General features: G+C 37.4%; 1 protein-coding gene across 2 annotated transcripts in view; it reads right to left on the bottom strand.

Moving 5' to 3' along the window:
- klhl4 (kelch-like family member 4) overlaps window positions 1-20,860 on the bottom strand; it is a 48,631-nt gene that overhangs the window by 26,516 nt on the left and 1,255 nt on the right. Inside the window, exon 2 of one of the 2 annotated variants that reach the window (XM_017689983.1) lies at window positions 13,296-14,001. The exons of the other annotated variant lie outside the window; for it this stretch is intronic. Within the exon in view, the coding sequence (XP_017545472.1) occupies window positions 13,296-13,720 (425 nt within the window). The 5' untranslated portion in view covers window positions 13,721-14,001. The remainder of the gene's footprint in view (window positions 1-13,295; window positions 14,002-20,860) is intronic. 2 annotated transcript variants of the gene reach the window in all.

The following is a 20,860-nucleotide window of genomic DNA, read 5'->3' as shown; positions in this document are numbered from 1 at the left end:
TTATAGGAAATTAAGAAATCTCCTTCACATTATCTGGAGATTCTTTAAACTTTATAAAGGTTCTTCACACTCACAAACAAAACTGGTTCTGTAAAGAACCATCTGTTGAAAGGTTAACCAGCTTAAGATTCTCTTATGGCATTACTCTCAAACCTCAATTTTTTTAAGTGTCATAAATCTTGGAATAACCTTTATTTTGAATAGTGAAAACAAAATGTTGCAGATTAAATGCTGCTCTGTGGAGTGCAGAACAGAATCCTCCCACACATGGTAAGTGCAGTGGCTTGCACTCCTCTCCATGCTAGCTTTGATACTTTCTCTAGAGAGAATTCCTATAAATACTTCATAGTTTAAGATTTAAATCTAACCATATAACATGGCCATTGCAGAAGCATTACTAGGCATTTAAAATGTTTTTTTCTTAGCTCATAGATGGTCTGTGTATAATAATATAATATAACATGGTTATATAATATGTGTATAATATGAATGATACAAATCTTAAACATAGAAAAAAATGTCTTACTGCTTGTACAAAGCAAACAGATCCATTAGTTATGGTGCAGAGTGAGTGATGCAGCTCATTCTATCTTCATATCAGAGTGATGTCTCTGCAGTTATTGGACTTGCATAATTTAAATCGATAAATAGTTAGAGGGTGGTCATCGCAGTTGCCTGAGTGCATCGTACAAATCTTAAAAAGAAAATCTCAAGGGGCTACCTTAGTCCTTAGGTGCGGCATTCCTGTCTATAGCTTGAGTGGGTTACTCATTAAAAACTGTTTTATGATAATGAAAGTAGAGGAGGAATAAAGAAAGCAGAGAAACTAACTGCTGTGTGAAGCAGGCTGTGAGAATATCTAGTATAAACCTGAACTGAGCGTGACGTGTTTTGGAAATGACGTCCAAACCCGACTGACTTGAGTAGTCAGATCCCGATGGGTTCAGACAAAAGTTCTATGACAGACAAAAATCATGAATTGGCTCTTTTTAGAACAAATATATGCTAACTGCCCAGATAAAAAGCATATTTAATGTGTAATTTTCCCAGATGTTAAGACGTTTGCACAGTACTGTAGATTGTGCATGGAATAATTGTTGACTTTAATGTTTCTTAGTAGCCATAGACAACTATTCCTGCTGTATTGCTTGGTGGAAGAATTGTTTTGTGATTATTTATAATAATAAATTACTATAAGTACTTACTGAACATTATTTTATCATGCTGTACTCCCGTCAACAATGGTAAAGTCACTGTTACACACTGCTTCTCGTGGAGAGATAAAAGCATTTTAACTATCCTGGACAGAAAACCAACCAATCAGGTTTACTGGCTTAAAATTGGTCCCATTTTGATGTTGAAAAGGCCAATTTGATCTTTAACAAAGGGAACATACAGAGACTGGCAAGTAAATATGTGTGTTATTTACATGCACTATACTGAGCGTAGTATTCATCAACATATAGTTTCACTGGCACGTCACATCATCCTAAATGTTACTCTTTGTTTCTCTGCTGTAGTCAGCTGCATATTTCTGTGCAGCAGTGGCTGGTGAAAGCAGCTTTGCTAGCCTGCAGACAGGATTCTGCCATGTAATTCAAGGTTCTCATATCAGAATTTGTGTCAGCGTCACTGCACACATCCTCTGCACTGAGCAGGGATATGCTTGACCTTTCAAGAAATAGCTGGTGGCAAGTTCCAATCACACACTGATGTAGCCCAGAGCTATTTTATTTGGCAGGATTTTATTCCTCGTAGTATCAACATCATGCCTCTGCCTCGTTTTTTGAAGCATGCTCTACTTTCCAAGATGCATATCGCGCTTGTCAGTTTTGTCAGAACGAAGTGCCCTTAGAATTTGTATTGTTCTTACAACCCCAATGTTATAAAAACCCCAAAGCTTAGGAAGCCAATATTTTAATAATTTAATGTAGTTGCATCATAATCTGGAGTCTACGGTACATTATAAAGCACCATGGTTCTTATATGTTCCTCTTAGCATAGACCATGTAATTCATACTGATTCACTGAATGATATGTAATGTAATGCATATAATAACAGCTTTACCTATTTACAGTTCTCTCATTTTAGGCTCCTTGAATGTCTTTGCCACATAGTAGTAGCCACGATTAGGTTATGTCCTGAGCAGAAAGTGGAACCCAAATAATCTATCTTGTCTGTCCAACAGACGGTTCCAAATTCCCCCACCCCAAAATAGAAAAAAAAGGAAGAAGAAGAGAAAAAGAACCTGAAAGAAGATGAATGAACTCTGCTTTTAAAGAGGATTACAGCTACCCATGGTCCCTCATGGCTATGTGTTGCAGAAAATCTTTATCACCCAGACAGCTTGACTGGGTACATATTCCTCCAGATCATTTTCCTGCTGTCCTTTAAAGTCAGATGAATTGGGTACAGAGGGGCTCAAGCTACTTTTTGCACTGAATCTGTATTCATGTAATCCCTGGGATTTGTGCTCAAAGAATTATTTTCATTCAGTTCAGTCACTCCATTCTAACAATCAAACAGCTCGTCTGTTTTGGAGATAAATTTCCAGTCATCAGCATTCAGAGAAAGCTCTGTGTTCCTGGAGGCATTTATCATTTTCTCTGTCCATCAACATGGGTCGAAATAAACAGATTTAGTATTCTTTGATGAAAGTGTATTAAATGCAGCCATAAAATACAATTCCAACCATATTATATTGCACAGAAAGCGATTTTGCATGCAGCAGGACTGGAATGATAAATCTTAATTTTAAATAATGTCCTTCTAACTGACTTCTAGCCTCTATTTTGTGGTAATGAGCAATAGTTTTGAATGAGATTACAGGGAGTCAAATGAAAAAATAGAATACTAATATTTTACCAGAGTGTTAATGTAAATATACCTGCTTCTTATTTCATATTGAATGCCACTTAAAGCCATTATTTTTAGCTGTAGTTTCTCTTGCCACACTAAGATGTTGGAACCAGTGTGGCCCTTTTGTGTCCAAGAGCAAATGAAAATTGCTACTGCTGTAGTAATGGAAATAACTTATTGCCTCAACATGCCTTCTTGGCTATTTATGAATCCCACTTGTCATAATGGAAAAGTTATATAAGTATAATTTCTGCCTTGGCTGAATAGCGGTTCAAAGGTATCGCTGGTCTGAAATTGATTCATTCGCCAATATTAAAGCCTATATAAGAAGACAAAATAGCTGTTTTTATATCTGAACTCAGGATGTACTGTAGCCTGCTGAGACATAACAATTAGATTGTCACTTGAGTCAAGCTTCATATCACATTTTGATGAGAGGTGAAGATGGGGTCTGTATAAGGAGATTAAATTGGCAAATTGTGCAGTAAGGGGATTCGCAGGGTCTGCAGCTTCTGCTTTGGTATTCAGCGCTCTACTCTGTTGCTGGATGTTGCTCCACAGGAATCAAGAAACTGCAGTACTTGAGCTTACACTGAGCTTCTAACACTGAGGGTGCTATATCATTGTGCTGAAGCTGCTTTTTTGCAGGTAGCTCTTTTTTTTTAAAGATGATAAGATTGTTGCTTGTCAAAAATGTAGGAATGCACGGATCTTGCTTTTTCTCTCCTGATATTTGAACTGAGGTCATCAGCCTACATCATGCGCAGTATGTTAGACATAGTATTGTTTCTTGCTACACCACTGTTATGAGTAGGTAGGTAGTGCTTGTGTGCAGTATTATTTATCTCATCTTCTTATTATTACCTTCTCTATTGTAGTTCCAGATGGTGGTGAATCAGCTTTCTTTTTAGGATTGTGCATATATGTGATTGTGTTGTTTGTATTACTCTGTAATAATTCATTGTTTCAGTAGGGAAAGGGAATAAAATATTATTATCGTATTAAATACTATTTAGTAAGCTGTTTAACATTAAATTTGCCCTCTATAGTTCTTTCTCAGTTTTCCATCACCAATATTATCATCATCGCCAATATCCAATGACATTACCTTGTTGCACAGGCCTATATAAAACAGCACTGAATGCTGTCACGTCTAGCCAATTTCTGATCTGTTTATTGCTATCAGTGTAATAATCCAGTATATCGAATCAGTGCATCAATACTAAAATTCAGCCACCAATTCCACTGTCCTGTGAACAGCCTCTGCAAGTTTAGAACTGGTCACTAAAATGACAAGTCTAAAAACTAGAGTTTAGATTTAATAAGCAATATCCATGATATGATCACATCATGCATGTATTATCCTTGCCAATATAATAGCAGCTTATAAACTCATCAATGAAATCATGGTTATTTTACTTTTGTGTTGTTATGATTAGACCACACCATGGGTACCTTCTAATTAAACCCTGTAAGACAAAAATCCTGACTGCACATCTTGCATTTGAGAAGTGAAGAGATATTTTATGCTGCTAGACTGAACTGCACACATTTTGAAGAGAACCCCAAAGAATCCTTCCAGCCAGAACCTTGTGCCAAAAGCGTATAAAGATGAAAGAGGTTTTCAGAGTATCTAGCTATCGAGCCCTGCCTGTCACTGTTGTTCCTGCTGCTTAATCCGACTGGGAATAAGCAGTACTATAGCATTTTCTTCAAGTACTTAGCCCTGTTTTATAATGCCTCTTCACATTATTGATATTCATGTGTTCACATCTCAATGTGATTACCAAGTATGAAAAAAAGACAAAAAAGTATAGCATCAACATGCATCACACTTCCGACATGGTAAACCAGTACAATTCTGTAGGTAGGATTAAAGAAAGGTTGTAATCTCATGCTGTAACATCAGGCTGAGTTTCCTCATTTATTCTCTGAAGCACAATGAAGTCAGCTGTTTATGATGTGTGCATGTCATGTTTTTTCCAATATTACAGTCTCAGCAGCTGCCAATTATGGTCTGCTACCAATTAGGTTGAGGCTAATGGGCATGTGGAAAGGCAGAATTATAATTTCACCACAGTGTTAGCAGGATTTATTGCTTGGCTTTAGTATATTGAATTTGAAAGGCAAGAAATCCTGATGCATCAATAATTCTGATAACAGCTGCATTTCAAACAACTTTATTCCAGTATGCAGTATGTTAAAGTCTGCTCATCAAAATTAAAACACACGCATGGATGCTTTTTAATCATTTATATGTTTACACATTATAGACACTTAGGCATGTATATGAATATAAGACCTACTGATACTGAAAATATGTGTAAAATCAGTTAAAATGCTGCTCATATTTGTTCATTTAGATGTCTAATTGTATAATGACTGCGCCTCACATGACAATTGAAACCGCATACATTTTTAACAGTTAAAATGATTGATGATTATTTCACATTTTGAAGGGAGCAATCATTTTCAAACATTCCTCCTCTTTTTTTTAGGCCTCTTAGGCAGGGTTACCATTTGCCATTTTCATTTGAATGCATTCAAATTTTGCTAAAGCCCATGATTAGTCATCGAGTCATCAATAAGCCGTACAACTAAAGCATGCTTGGCATGAAATTCAGACTGAAAACTGGAATGAAAAACATTCTTTCATTTTTGTCCTTCTGTTGGAAACTTGAAACATGCTTCATTATAATAATTGCCCAGTTTGAGTTTTCTGTAGTTTCTGAAATTTCAATCACTGGCAAGGCTGTTGTATCACATCACACATGTGGAGTGCTTTTCTTCCTACAAACAGCAGGAATCGTTTCTCACTTCCAAGGGAATTCCACCAATTTTTTAACAATTTCCACATAAATCAAGGTCACTCAAGAGTGTTTAGACATGAAATGGTTCACTGTAGAGAAAATGAGGGAAAATTAGATTCTACAATGGCAGTGATAGTTAAAACCACCAGTGAACCTATTTGTTTTGTTATGTTGGGAATGTGGTAAATATGACGAAAATACATTTTTTTCGAGTACAGCTTTTTCTTTCAATACCCTGCATGTGCCTCTTCACCATGAATATATTTAAAAATATATGCTGTAGACTGCATCACAAAGCTGTCATGAAACTGTTTCACGCATCAGGCAGCATATTCATAAACATGTCGTGTCACAGCTATCTGTGAGGTAGCCTTCTGAGGCATTAAACTCTTCAAACATCTGGTCCCACCACTGTGAACAATTCTGAGTTGGAGCATTTCATATCAAGCCACTCTGCATGACTGTTTACACCTTAATCATTTAATTAAGCACATTTTGAGTTCCCTTTTAAATATAGCTGACTATGATTTGCCTGCTACAATTCAATGTATTGATTGTCTTATGTTGTTCTAGATAACGTTGGCAAAATCGTTTTTACAAAAAGGACAAGATCATTTATTAACCATGGCATTTCCTCATATAGTGCAGATCTCATACTACTCTGATTAGAAAATTGGACAATGACAATGGATTTCATTTCACTGAACCTGGACAATGACATCTAAGGTGTCAACAATTTATGAACATACCATGAATAACCACTTGAGATGAAGCCCAGAGATGACATATGACTTACTGCTCCCGCTAGGATAGGATAGGATAGTGTCATTATTTTCCAAGGCAATTGAGAGGGAATTGAGATATCATTCAAAGTAACAGCTGCTGACTCAAACCTCTACTGTTCCCCTTATTAAAGGGTCAGGGCCAAAATTCCTCTCACATATGGTGCTTCATCAAAAGTGGGGAAAGGTCTTTTGTCGATAAGGGCAGCTTAGCAGAGGACTTCAACTTGAAGAGGCTGAGATTGAGCACTAGTGTAACAGTAACAGACAAATGTGTTTATTATTCAGTTGACAGTTCAGTAAAAATACCAGCAACATCTAACCTATAATAATTAATGAAAACATGACTGTGTGCACAACAAATCATGTTAATGTGCTTTGGTTAAATACATTATCCATCTACATTATAGGTTAGACCTGTCCTGTATTTTCTGAAAGATTAAATATCCTCCAAATGAAGGCGATGCGACTGCATGATTGTCCTGTAAACGTCCATTGACTATGCAGTATTCCTTTTGTACTTTCTCAATTCTTCCACTTTTCTGCTCCAGGGAACATGTCTCACTACGATTCTATTTCATCACATAGTTTGTCCTTTGATCCACTCAGCCACAGTACATTCAAAATCACTGTTCATTTTCCAGAGAACAAACAGGCCCTTATGTTGTGACATTCTCTATATTGTGAACTTGCAAATCACAAAGACTGAATTGAGCTTAATTAATGGCAAATGATTAGCACAAATAACGTCATTAAATCTGTTCTGTGAAAGTATATTTTCATGTATTCTTTCTTGTATGCATTATGTTTATTTCTGGTAATCCAATTTAAGATTAATGATCAGCCCTAAATGTTCACAGCACCAAGTACTTCTGGAAGGGTGGTACCAGCACTGATGTCATTTTTGATTGCTCTGTGATTTCATAAGCAGGCTCAAGATGGGATCATGTTTGCACAGTGCCATATGCTGTAGTTGCTGTAGACCTTGTGACACTGTTGCAAGCCAACCTGCTGTCAGGCTGATAGTCCAGTAAAATAAATGATAAGTCACAGAGGCGAGGTGGCTGCAAACCTTGTATATTTTCAGGCGAGCAAAGAGCGGAAAGCATATTGCCTTCTCCCGATGGTCATGTTCTTTAAAGAGAGCTGAAATATACATTTCACTGGGGTATGCATTTGATGTCACAACTGAAGATGTGCCAAGATGTCAGATTATGAAAGGCGCATCTCTTGGGCGCCTGTGTAACTTGAGATTCCAGATGCTATCTTATCACCAAAGTATTATTATTTCCACTGTTGTACAATAGAATTGTAGAACAGCTGCACCAATGTAAGAAGGATGGACAGTACATGCAAAATCTGGAAACACTTTACTTCAATGCTGCTACATAACATTGACAAAAGCATGCCTTAAACATACCATGGAAGATGTAATATGTTGTCGTGAGTTGTAATGGTGGATTACGTTCAGTAATATCTAGAAATTGTCATGACATATATCCTAACGTTTGATGTTATGATGGCTAAATAGAAACTTGGGTAAAATTATGTGAGGGTTATGTAGCAGGGTTCAAGAAAAGTGTACTAACTAATTTTGAAGCATAATGGAGTTCCTCGGTATAACACCAGATTCTCATTTTTGTCACAAACCAATGGCAAAAAGACAAACTCTGTTGGTTTTCTCCTTTGGGTTTCAGCTACAGACAGCACATAGCATAGCTGGAACGTTATCCTCAAACTCAATGGCAGAGTTCACCTCTGTCCTGCTCAGCAGTGCTTTTAACAGGTGCACCACCAAGGGTACTATGAGGCCATTTTGAGAGGGGACAGTGCTTATTAGCATGAATAGAAAGAAAAATTTATCACGTCTCCTACTGAGGCTCATATTCAAGATTATGACAAATTATGCATCTCCAGTTTATGATGTGAAATTAAATGGGAAAACCCAGCTGGCACAGCAAATTGGTGTGAATCTCTTTGTCAAGACCACATCTGCTCAGCAACCATGAAACATGTATCTAAAGATTCGTCATAAGCTACTGCCCTGAACCCCATCCAAATGGCGTCATTTAGGTTAAATAAAAAAAGCTGATTGTGCGTCTCATGAACCTCTCTTTAACAGATGCGCTGCAGTTTTATCAGCTTCATAAACCAAAAAGATATTGTCTTTCTCAATGATCATCATTTAATATGCTCCAATCTGTAACAAGTGACCCTAATGTCAAAAGAAATACAGTTTACTGATGGATTTAAGATTTCCAACATCAAATCGATAACCATGACATCAATCCTAGTGATCACATCTGCATTCCGCCCACTATGCATGTATTGTAGGAGTTGAGAGTCAACCTCAACTACATTTTGCCCCCAAGCTGACCAGCCACACTCCCTCTATGCTTCATTGTATTAGCATACATTGCACCCTCTTCTTTTCTCTGCCTATAAGACAGAAAAATAGCTTTAAAAACTTTGAACAACTCATTCTGAATAATTCATGAAGCCCAGACCTGAACCCTGGCAGGGATACTGTAAGAGATCAACAGAAATGTTCTAAATGTAGTTAGTACTCAGCATATTTTATGAATTGCCATGGTGATACTGTTACAAGGTGGAATCCAAATTATTTCTTCACATCTAACATTTGCTTAGCAGATTACTGCATGGTTACCTATGGATTTCAAGCATGGCAATATTGCTTGGATAATAAACACTGTGCACTTGGCCCTCCTACTTGAGTGATATTTGTTATTATTTTTCCTAGCAGTTTACTGCCACATGGTTGAAAATTAAGCAAGGATTTAAACAGAGATTCTTGTCAAAAGTCAGAGACGCTTCTTTTATTTAATTTCCACTGCAAATGGACGTTGAGGATAAGTTATTAATTTCTCAGGAGATATTTCTGTAGTGATTAAAAGGTACTCAGTTTCCACAAGGAAGAGGGCAAATTGGAAAAAAAGGAGTTTCCAAAACTAAATGAGACTTCTAACAACCATGCACGTCCTGCTAGACCATCATCATCATGAAATATCACTTAAAGCTTTCAAAATAATTAAATTAAGCACCACTCTTGCTTCAGATCTGAAAAAATCCACAGGTGTTTCTGTCCATCCTAACACTGTGAGAAGACAACTCAGTGCTATGGGTCTGAAAGGATGTGCAGCTGTCAAGAAGCTGTTACTGAGAAAAAGAAATAGACAAAAAAGAAGAAAATTTGCAAATCAAACAAAGAAGCTGCTGATGTTCTCAGAACAATGGACTGACCACACTAGAGTACAGACTACATCTCTGAATGTGTTTGTGATTACTTAGATTGTGGCAGAATTGAAGCAGAAAAATGAAGCAGAAAATGCTTAAATATTAAAAGAAATTATAATATCCATCCATTCTCTAAGCCGCTTCTCCCTCAGGGTTGAGGGGAGGTGCTGGAGCCTATCCCAGCAGTCATCAGGCAGAAGGCAGGATACACCCTGGACAGGTCACCAGTCCATCGCAGGGCAAAATTGTAATATATAAAATATTAATGATAATATATTTAGATGTTGAGACTTCTGTGTAATATTCTGACAGAATATGCCTTTTTTCTATAACATCTGCAAAGCACTATACTTTATAATGTTTATAAATACTATACTTTATAATATATAATGTTGTAACATAGCCACAGTGTGGGCCAGATCTAAGAGAGCAAGGGTTTACTAAACCAACACATTTCAACTGATCTTGAAATCATCAAGCTTAAACCCTGTATAAGAGCTCTGAATCTCTTTTACTAAGTCAGCTGAATGAAGCTCACATGCTTCAGACAGACTCAAAAATATCCTTTAAAATTATTGGGAATGTTCTAATTTGCCCTATTGTGACTGCTAACACTTTGCTAGCTATCCAATAGAGGTGCTTATAGGAAGGATATTGCTGTCTGTACAGTTGTTAATGTTACGTGGGACTATTGATGGGCTCCCTCCTGTGTAGAGACACCAAAAAAACTTTATTGTCTGTATTCTGACATTAGATTTATGAAACATAAGAGGCTGTTATCATTAACATTTTGTGGTATTAAAACCTCCCCTCAGTCCTGCAAACTATCACTTTTTATGCAGTACCTCAGCCAAGCATCTTCTCAGGACTGTAATTCAGATTTGTGGTTTGCAAATATTGAACCCCATGGCACGGGTACTTACTGCCTTGGTCTGATTTCAGGTAATCTTAAAGAAGGCATCAGCATTATTTACATTCAGCTCAGAAATGTATCAATGCACTAAAGCTGCCATCTCAATTTGCTTTCACAAATAAGCAACTAATAGCATAGGAGCTCATTCCACTGGCTGCTTATTTCAGCAGACCCTGAGTGGGTCGTTATTTTCATCCTCTTGGTGAAACTGTGGCTAGAGACCTGATGGTCATGCTTTTGTTAATAAATCACACACTTAGTGTGTGTACACTGGAGACATCTTAAATTGGCTTTGTGGCCTCATTTCTGTCACAGTATGCCTACATGGAAATACAACAAACAAAAATAAAGCGCAGTGGAAAAATGTAGTGAGTGTATCATGTTAACATAAGATATAAAATAAATAAAATGCAAAATAGTCAGAATTTAAGTATTATAGTGTATTATGTTGCTTCTTGTTGTTAAACAATATTAAATTAGACAAGATTTTACATCTGTCCATTCTGTTGAGTAGTGAAGCTTTTAGGGTGCTTGTTTTAATAACACTGATGTAATGGCATTTGCTGTGGTGAGGTTCATAAGGCTGTATCAATCAACAGTGAAGGCCATTAACACCATGTAGGCTTTTAGGCCATTGTAGTAATAACCATGTGCTTTTAAAGGGTCGGGCCATTGTAGTTGCAAAGACGATTTCTGGTAAATATATATAACCCAGAGGTGGATCACTAAATGTTTAAGTAATCTTAATTGATTGAATTTGAAAGTGCCTCTTTGCCTATTAAGGATGCACTATAAGGAAAGGTTAAAATGTCAAGCTCTTTAAATACAGAATGGTACATTACAGATATTGATTTGAGAAGATTCCCCTGCTCATCTTTTGAAAGTCTTCTCATCATGGATTCAAGTACCCAGTTTTCAGTGGTCCACTGGCAAGTATATCTAGGTCAAGGAGCAAAAAAAAAATCCTAATGGTCAAGGAGAAGGTAATAGCTCGTATTGGTTGCTCCGTCTGACCCAGCAAGTCTGCCAAGCTTACAGGCTACAATTTTTCGAATGCAGGTCGTTGCGGTTAGAATAAAGTGTATTTGACCTTGCTGAGTTCTTAAGAGCCTATGTGTTCTTACAGGTAGCCTGTAGATTAAGTTTAATGAGGACTATTTAGAAAGAATGTGCCTCAAATGAGTAAGTATGCAACTATTGTACAATGCAAATGTGCAAGTATTGTAAGCCTGTGATTTAACAAGGGAAAATGTTCAATTATCATTGATTATTTTGCTACAGTTGTTGTGTTTATGTTTGCCCCTGGGTCCTGGCTCAAGTAGTTACACCACTAAGCCTCTACTGCTCAATTCATAATGCAGTTTTAAATGTAACTGTTTTGGTTTTTAACAAATTATAGTATTCTGACAGCAATTATACATAAGTTCTCAGTCAAGTGTTACTATACTGCATGGTATGCTGGCACTGAGGCATGCCTTATCTTTTTAAGTGCTTAATATATACACATGGCTGTTTGATATGATGCATTTCAAAGCTTTCTGTTTTAGGCACTTGTCCTGAGATCTCATAAGACAGGGCAAGGAAGCCAGATTTGTCTTGCAGGCCGGCCCTGTCTCTTTCCTCTCTGAGAGAAGTGTGTTTACTTCCTGCCAAATCATGTTGTGACCTTACATGAGACCCAGTGCACTAGAATCGCTTGAAGAAGAAAAACAAGCAGGTATTTTCTCCTGTAGACAAAGCACTTAGGGGATGAATATAAGCAGCAACGGAAGCATGGCTTTATAATGTCATAAATTTCGATCGATTGGCAAATTTAATGCTGTCTTTCCTTGAACTGCACTTATACGTAAATATCATGCCCTGTATAGATAATTCATGTTTTTACCCTTCGCAATTTTATAGCTCTTGCACCAGTGGGCTCCAGTGTAATAGTGCTCTCTCTGCAACATTTAAAACTCTGAGCATGAATGCATTAACATGCACTGAAATATTCCCGCTGCAGGTTATGAAAATGCAGGGTGAAACTCCCCATGAATGACGCTGTATATTACAGTATGTGTTATCTGTGTGATAAAAAAGCACAAGCCTAGGCTGTCTCAGTGGTTGCCAGCGAGATGTCTGCCTAATGAATAATTTATCCTGGGATATTTCAGAGAGCTGTGTTTCTACGCTGCGCGTGCCATGTGAATGAACTATCCCCAGGTGAGCAGTGGTGGCAGCTGCGTGGTGGAGTTGATTGGAAAATGATATGCTCTGAGGACAAAGCCAACATGTTAGCAGTGCTGCTGAGTAGTAAACATAGCAAATGAGAATAAAACAAACCCTCTGATTAGTGTGCACGTGACTGGCATAATCAGCTTGAGTAAAGTGGCGGTTTAATACTGTAGTCTCTACATAATGCTGGTTAAACCACTCAAGGCTGACTCTTGGTGAGGCTTACTGTAAATCCACACGGTGTTGTAATAATAGCTCTGTCGTTCAACTTTCACAGCCAAGTACAGTCAGTCAATTCATTTCTACATGCAATAAATTCTGCCGTTTGGAGAAAACTGCACCTGTGCTTCATACCTACAAGCATAACTTAATGGGTTCCTCTGTGATGTTAGCTGACAGCAGCAGGCACATCTTCACATGTACGCTCAGTGTTTCTATTTCTGCTCAGAGCCTTTTTTTACCTGTCTGTGGCTTCCTCCTCGGAGGGCTCCTGTGGGTTGCTCTTCACATGCTCCTGGCTGCTCTTGCCATCCTCTTTCCTGGCGCTGGTGGGCGAGTTGTTCTTCAGTGAGTCCTCGCTGACTTGAAGGTGCTGGATGATGTTTTGCTGGTGCCATGATTGATTGCCTGGCCTGACATAGACAGGTGTGGGGCTGGGAGTAGGAGCCAGAATGCTGTGGACTGGGCTGTTGCTCTTGCGAAGTCCCCCTCTGTCCCGGGAGTGACTCTTCAGGCGGCTCTGGACCGGTGTACCTCGGTGGTCGAAGCCCTCTTGCTGAATATAGCCCCCATTGCCAGCTGAGGTCTGTGAGGAATGACTAAACCAGCGCCAGCGAAGCCTGAGGATCTGCTTCACGTCGAACTCCTTCTTCCCTGACACCGACATCCTATTTGCCCTCAGCGTGATGCTCGTGGCTCATGGAATCCTGGCAGTAACAAGGCAAAGAGCCTAAGCCTCAGCTTCAGTAGCTTTCCTTCTTTTGTCTTTGTTGCTGGTTGTGGTCGGTGAGGGAACAGTCTGCAGCTTTTGTCTGAGCTTACTCTCTCTTCTCGAACCCCCCCACCCCTTTCTAACTCTGTCTACTGCTCCTGGTGCTCAGTTATAGCACATGCATAATGTACTCTGTCTCTGTCGCCCTCTTTCCTCCCCTCTGTCATTCCGTGGCTCTGTGGGCACACAGAAAATAAGCCAAAATGAAGAGCACTTCCACAAGCCCTGCCCACTTTCCAGCCGTCGATGATGTTGAGCAGAGATGGTAACGAAGCAGAGGTCAAATCTTAGTGGAGTAGATCATGCAGCACAGGAAGGAAAAGCAGCACTAGCACTGTCTTCCTCCAGAAGCAGCAGCATCCTCTTTGCTCTGGGTTATACTCTGCCTCTCTCTTATATGCTTGCACACATGCACACCCACACTTTCTCTCTCTCTCTCTCTCTCTCTCTCTATCTCTCTCACTCTCTCGCTCTAACACACATCCTCTATCACACACATGCACACAGACATACACATGCGCTCCACAGTCTCCTCATCTGGTGAGGTCCCATGGGAGACAGGCTCAATCTATCAATGTAGAAAACTATGCTGAAAAAAAATCAGCCTGGGTCAAACATTTAGCTCCGGAGTCAGAAGAGACACTTTTTTATTTGCAAATTTACACGTAATGTTCGTTTATGATCTTTAACAGGTTTTTACATTACTGTAGGGCAGTAATGTGTTATTACACAGCCCAGTGTTAGAGAAAAACCTCAGATTTATGTATTTTTTATGATCAGAAGCCTTCATAAATGTTTAGATTTATGTAAGTTGTTAAGAATGAAGCCCCATGAAAACTGCTCTACAGTAAGCTGTTACCACATATATCAGTAGTATATTGTTTTGTATTTAGTATACTGAGTACATATATACTCAGTATACCTAACACACAACCACGCATCATGGGGAGCAGTAATAAAGGGGATATTTATTAATAGCTTACAACATGAGAATTTTAAATTTACCAAAAAGGTATTTTTGGATGTTGTACTCAGTATTTCTATTATTTTGGGAACAATACAAAATTATGCAATGATGATTGTTAATGTAAATTAACGTAAAATTAAAGTTAAATTAAAGTAAATTATCTGTTTAAAATAATGTTATGTGCTGCAAGATTGCAGCAGAATGAGCACAATAGCAAGAAAATGTTGCGAAGCAAAGCGACACAGGTTCCCATGTTTACATTTGAATTTTGCCATCTTTCTGGCTTGGTGGTGAGTGTGATAATTAAATTTCAAATGCATTGTTACTGAGTGCAAATGCATATGTGGTGAATAGCATTTCAATTATCATTTTGACACCATTGATACCATAATTACATGAAACATATTCATCCAGTGTAGGAAATGTGTTTTAATTTAAATGAAGCTACTCATAAGGCATCCAAATCTCTGTGTGAGATGTCAATAGTATATTATATGGCAATTAAAAATCGCAGTACTGAATTCGATGTTTCATTTTGAGCTCAATATTGCATACATGAGTGGGAAGTTTAGATGCAAATACATTTAACATATTACATTTTCATTTCAATTTTGATACTGATATGCATCCATAATGTTTCCCCTTTAACATTTGAATTTTGCTATCTTTCTGGCTTGGTGGTGAGTGATAATTACATTTTTGCATTATTACTGAGTACAAATGCATATTAGGTGACAAGAATTTTAATATTCATTTTGACACCATTATTTCATAATCATCCAGTTTGGGAAATACATTTTAATTTAAATATGTCACGATTGGCCCCTCCCAGTCCTGTCCATGTGCGTTTGTTTTGGTTTAGTCCAGCCCCTTGTTTTGTAACTCCGCCCCTGATTGTTTTCACATGTCCCTTGTTTTCCCTGTGTATTTAAGCCCTGTGTTTGCCCCTTGTGTTGGCTGGTCTTTGTATCAGTCTTTGTTTGATGTATTGGTCTTTGGTGTTAGAACTGTTTGGTTTGTTTTGTCATGTCTGTACCTGATTCTTTACATGTTGGCTACATGAACCTGGACTGTTATAACCCTGATTTTGGATTTGCCCTCAATAAAAGTCGCTTGCCTCCACACATGCGTCCGCCACCTCACTCCTCATTACATAAAGACCAGCCAGCACAAGGGGCAAACACAGGGCTTAAATACACAGAGAAAACGAGGGACAGGTGAAAACAATCAGGGGCGGAGTTACAAAACAAGGGGCTGGACTAAACCAAAACAAACGCACATGGACAGGACTGGGAGGGGCCAATTGTGACAAAATAAAGCTACTCATGAAGCATCCAAATCTTCACATAAATGAAATATCAGTAGTAATATATCAAATGGCAAATGTAAATGAATTTATTGAATTTGAATTTTCTTTTTGAGCTCAAACTTGCACAAATCAGGGGGGAATTTAAGCTGAAACTCAGGATTACATTGCCATTCTGCATATTACATTTTCTTATTAATTTGGATATGCTTCCATACAATAACTGTTGAAATATTTTAAACTATAAAAAGCACTGACAAGTTTCTCAATGAATCCAAGTGGAACCTAGTGTCCAAATAGAACCCAAAAGCCTGCTGTACAGTTATGATTTTTGCATAAGTGAATCGGCCCTAAGTTTGGTGTTGGCTTCTGTAAGGTTCTATGGGTTGTGCTTCCACTGGCTTCCTCAAACAAATTCATGAACACTATACCATCTATCACATGCAGCTCATGTTAAATAAACAAACCACACCACAATGCAGTGATACAGAGTAGAAACTTTAACAAAAAATACTGAATTTCTGTGTGAGTGATGAGTGATATAGACGCTTGTTAAGCTTATCAGGATGTGAAATTGTAGGGAAAGCTGTGTAGTGTGTAGTGCTGCAACTGCCTGCAATCCATACCGATGACATTAGGCATGCCATTGGATGCTGGAGCATGACATAATGGCTCTGCTTGGCCTGGTAAATTATTTCAATAAAATATAATGAATCAGGAGGGAGGAATTTCACATTCTCACTGAGCAGCACATTCTGGCCATTGGAACAAATGTGCAAGGTTTGTCTAGTGTTAACTGTTGTTTTTATAGTTACGTTGACACAACCTGAAGCTACCATATCTGCAGCACTTAACAGTCAACACAAGTCCTTTTCCGTGAAAATTCTGGAACAATTCCAGGATGCAATCTCAGACTCACAGTCCTTATTTTCAAGCCATACTATGAAAGGTTTAAGGATTAACCTCTGGTGGAAATATTTAATGTGTAATCCTAATAAAAAAAAACAACTTTTACAAAATGCAGCAGCATGGTATCCTAACAAAAACAAAAAAGAGGGCTCATGTTTTAGCTGTTTTAAAAGAAATTCACTGGCAGACTGTATCTTTTAGAATAGATTTTAAAGTTCTGTTACATCTGCAGATACCAGCCATTTGCAAATACCTTCTGTAAAATACAGAAAATGTGTCACGCATCCAGAGAACTCCCATCCAGACTCCAATACCCAGGATTCTGTGCATGATCATGTGACTACGGGCTCTGACTCATGGACATATCAGTGTTCACATTCCCCAGAATTCTAATATGACTCACCTGTGTTAGTCAGGTGAATAGGGTTTAGTTTAGTATTTAAGCCATGGCTTAACATGGGCATAGTGCGAAGTATTGCATCCATGCGAGCATACCGAGCGATTTTCTGGACTGCCTTGTTTCCCTGTTTGACCCCTGCTTGCATTTACCATTTGTTTCTTTCTTTGTCTTTGCCCCTTGTGACGGTTTTTAAAGGTTTGCATTTTAAAGGTTCATTAACCAGAACTAGAGAACAATGTCTTTTTGTTATTATGCTTCTACATTTTTTATTATTCAGTCATGCTCAGTACATGCTTTAAAAAACATTTGAAAAATCTCTTTATATTTTGTAACGTCGGTTTTGCTTTGGATCCCTTCCCAGCAGATGAATCTGATGATTGTGAGCTCATTGAAAGACTATTCCAGTCCTTACTTGGTGATCTCCTGATTATCAAAGTGTATTATCTACTACTGTGATTATCTCTTCTTCATCAGTATAATGTTGATTTTGTATTTGAGGCTTAAACATTGAGGCAGACCTTCTTTTAGAGCCTGTTTGTGTGATTACATTAATGCGAAAAGATGCATGACATGGTCTGAAATCCAACCCGACACCTCTGACTTTAAAATCATTATTTCAGGCTTTACAGATAAACTTACAGCAGAGCACCAACACTGTTTTAGTGTGTTTCTCTTTTTCCTGCCTCAGTAATGTTAGTTCAGTTTTAATAAAAAAATGTATAATGTGGCCTAGTGTTTTGTTGCAGACTGGATATGGCTACATGCAGACTCTTAAAAATATTTCAGTGTTCAGCACGATATATCCCAGGGTTCATCATCTGCTTCTGTACACAAGCACTTGGTATTCCTATATCAGTGGTATAGTCAGTGATTTATTAATGTCCAGTACCCCCAGTTGACTGGTCTATTGTCAGGTCTGAAAATATGAGAACGGTTCTCCTTTAAAATCAGCAGGCTCTGTTGAAAACCAGTATGTATGGGGAAGAGCTTGACCATCTTATTCTCTTGTGGGTGGAAGAGCTTTGAGCCCCTGGCAAACTTTTTCAGACTACATTGGAAATGTTAGCAAAGTGTGATCACATAATACATATGAGGTAATTGCATTTTAAAGGTTCATTAACCAGAACTAGAGAAAATAGATGTAGACTTGTTATTGAAAATGGACAGAGATCATTATGTTACATAAATTTCCATATTATTAGAAGCTGTTGATTTTGTACACACATGCTGCCATATATGCTATTTCAGTTATCAGATATTATTTAAATTTAGTAACCTGAATAAAATGAAGTAAGCATATCTTTCTTATGTAAAGTGTATAGTTATGTCGCAGTAATTTAACTGCTAAGCTTGCGTTATTGCTTCTAACCCAAAATAGAGTTGTGACCGTCCTTTAATTTTCCCTACCTCAGTCAAATTCCTGTCAGCTGTGCTACCATGAATTTCATATAAAAACAGTTCTCGTTTCCATCACAGAGGACATTAAAAAAGTATGTTGTTAGGTGGTTAAACGTTTATGCCTATCGCTAAAAAAATTGCTTTGAAAATTGGCTAAAATGTTTTTCTACCTAAACATATCAACTATAGACTTTAGAAATATCATAAATGCATATTTCTCAAAAGCTCACTTTTGTTGCATTTAAATTTGGTTGCCATTTTGAAAAGGCAGAACTCTTGTTGTGAATGACACACCCCAACAAATGATGTGCCAATGGAAAGGCCAGGATGTCCTCTGCATGGCGCACCAGGTGTCAGCACGGTAGCTTATATGGTTTTCGAAATATCCTTTGGGGACACGTCCTCCAGAAAACAAAAGTGGCTTATCAGGTCTTATGAAGATATTACAAATAGAAAAATGGGAGGAAAAAGTTTTTATACTTTTAACATATTAAAATGTAAAAATAAAACTTAAAATTTAATATCGTCTGTTCGACACATTATATATTTTATGTTTCCAGTATGTTAAACTCAAACAAATGCAAATAGATAAAGAGTTTTATTCTACAATGCTGTGAACCCATTTGTAATAATTTTGGATGTAATAACTTTTTGAAAAGAACAAATGAAAAAGAAATCTCTTATAAAACAATGTCTATCATGAAAATATATGCACTAAAATTTGCAGACATGCCATATTTAACTTAAAATTAACAAAACATGGTAGGCAAAGAAAATCATATAAAAATGTAGAAAATCATTTTTGTCAGTTTAGATCATTACAGAGCATTAGGAAGCATTTTACACTGGTCTAAAATGATATCATGTGGTGGTTCTTATTTTTTCACTTCTGGCTGTGTGAAAAGGTTTAATTACAGATACTCAGCATACATTTGACATCTTGGTAGCTTGATGCATTATTTAAGGTAATTTATGCAGTGAACAGCAGGGAGTAGAGGGCACGTATGTGGGATAGATGGATTTCCTTTTGTTTGGATCTACTCAGTTATGACTGTAGGCTCACAAGAGCAGTATTACTTTGCTTATTTACTGCTTGATGATCTCTGAAAATCCACTGTTTTCATTTCATTGCTTGTTTTGTGCATCATTAGCTTAGCATTGTTTTAACCTTAAGTCTCATACAAATTGTACACTTGACACTTCTTAATTTGGAAAAATAGTTAGGGCCTAATATTGATCATTATGATTTATGTAAAGCTATTATCCTCTGCATATTGTTGATAAGAATCAATGAAGGTTATTTAGTTTTAAATGAGAAATAAAGCAATTTTGTCACTTCATTGTCCATATCAACAACCGTTACAAAAAAAAGCTCCTAACTTAGCATGCTTATTGTCTTACAGCTGTTTCTAAAATGCTGTTTCAAGAGCAAAATGTGAGCTGTTTTGCTGTTGCTATCTCACTGATCATTGCATGTGTCTCATATGAGGCTACAGAGTCATGAAGAGATTCTTTAGAACATAATTTAAATGATAAGTGCATGTTAATAAGTTGATAATTGAAGTTCATCCGATTTGCTTTTCTTCAATATGAATGGGTCCTACGATGGACTGGCAGCCTGTACAGGGTGTATCCTGCCTACTGCCCAATGACCACTGGAGTAGGCTCAGGCTACTCTTGCTGGTGTAGAGTATCTTGTATGAAATTTTAATTTATGGACATAATCTGAAATATATGATGCTCATGATAACCTTGTTAGTTGCAGAAGGAATCAAGGACATTGTCTGCTTCTTTTAAGGCAAGAGGTACCGGTTCAGACAGTAAACATCTGCCTTTTTTATTTAAAATAAAATTAAAAACAAATAAAATTAATATTTTACTTCATTTAAAATTTTGTGCCAAGATGACTTTCAGCTTTCTTTGCTCTTAATAAAAAATAATCTAATTCAAAAATTAATTCAATTCAAATTCTAATTCAAATTTCAAAAATATAAAATGACTGAAAAATGGAAATACAAATATTGGTAAAATTGTCAATGTTTCTATTAAAGTTTG

The sequence above is a fragment of the Pygocentrus nattereri genome, chromosome 8 (genome assembly GCF_015220715.1).
Source record: "Pygocentrus nattereri isolate fPygNat1 chromosome 8, fPygNat1.pri, whole genome shotgun sequence".
NCBI lineage: Eukaryota > Metazoa > Chordata > Actinopteri > Characiformes > Serrasalmidae > Pygocentrus > Pygocentrus nattereri.
Note: the sequence above shows the minus strand (reverse complement) of the source record. Positions and strands in the feature narration are given on the sequence as shown.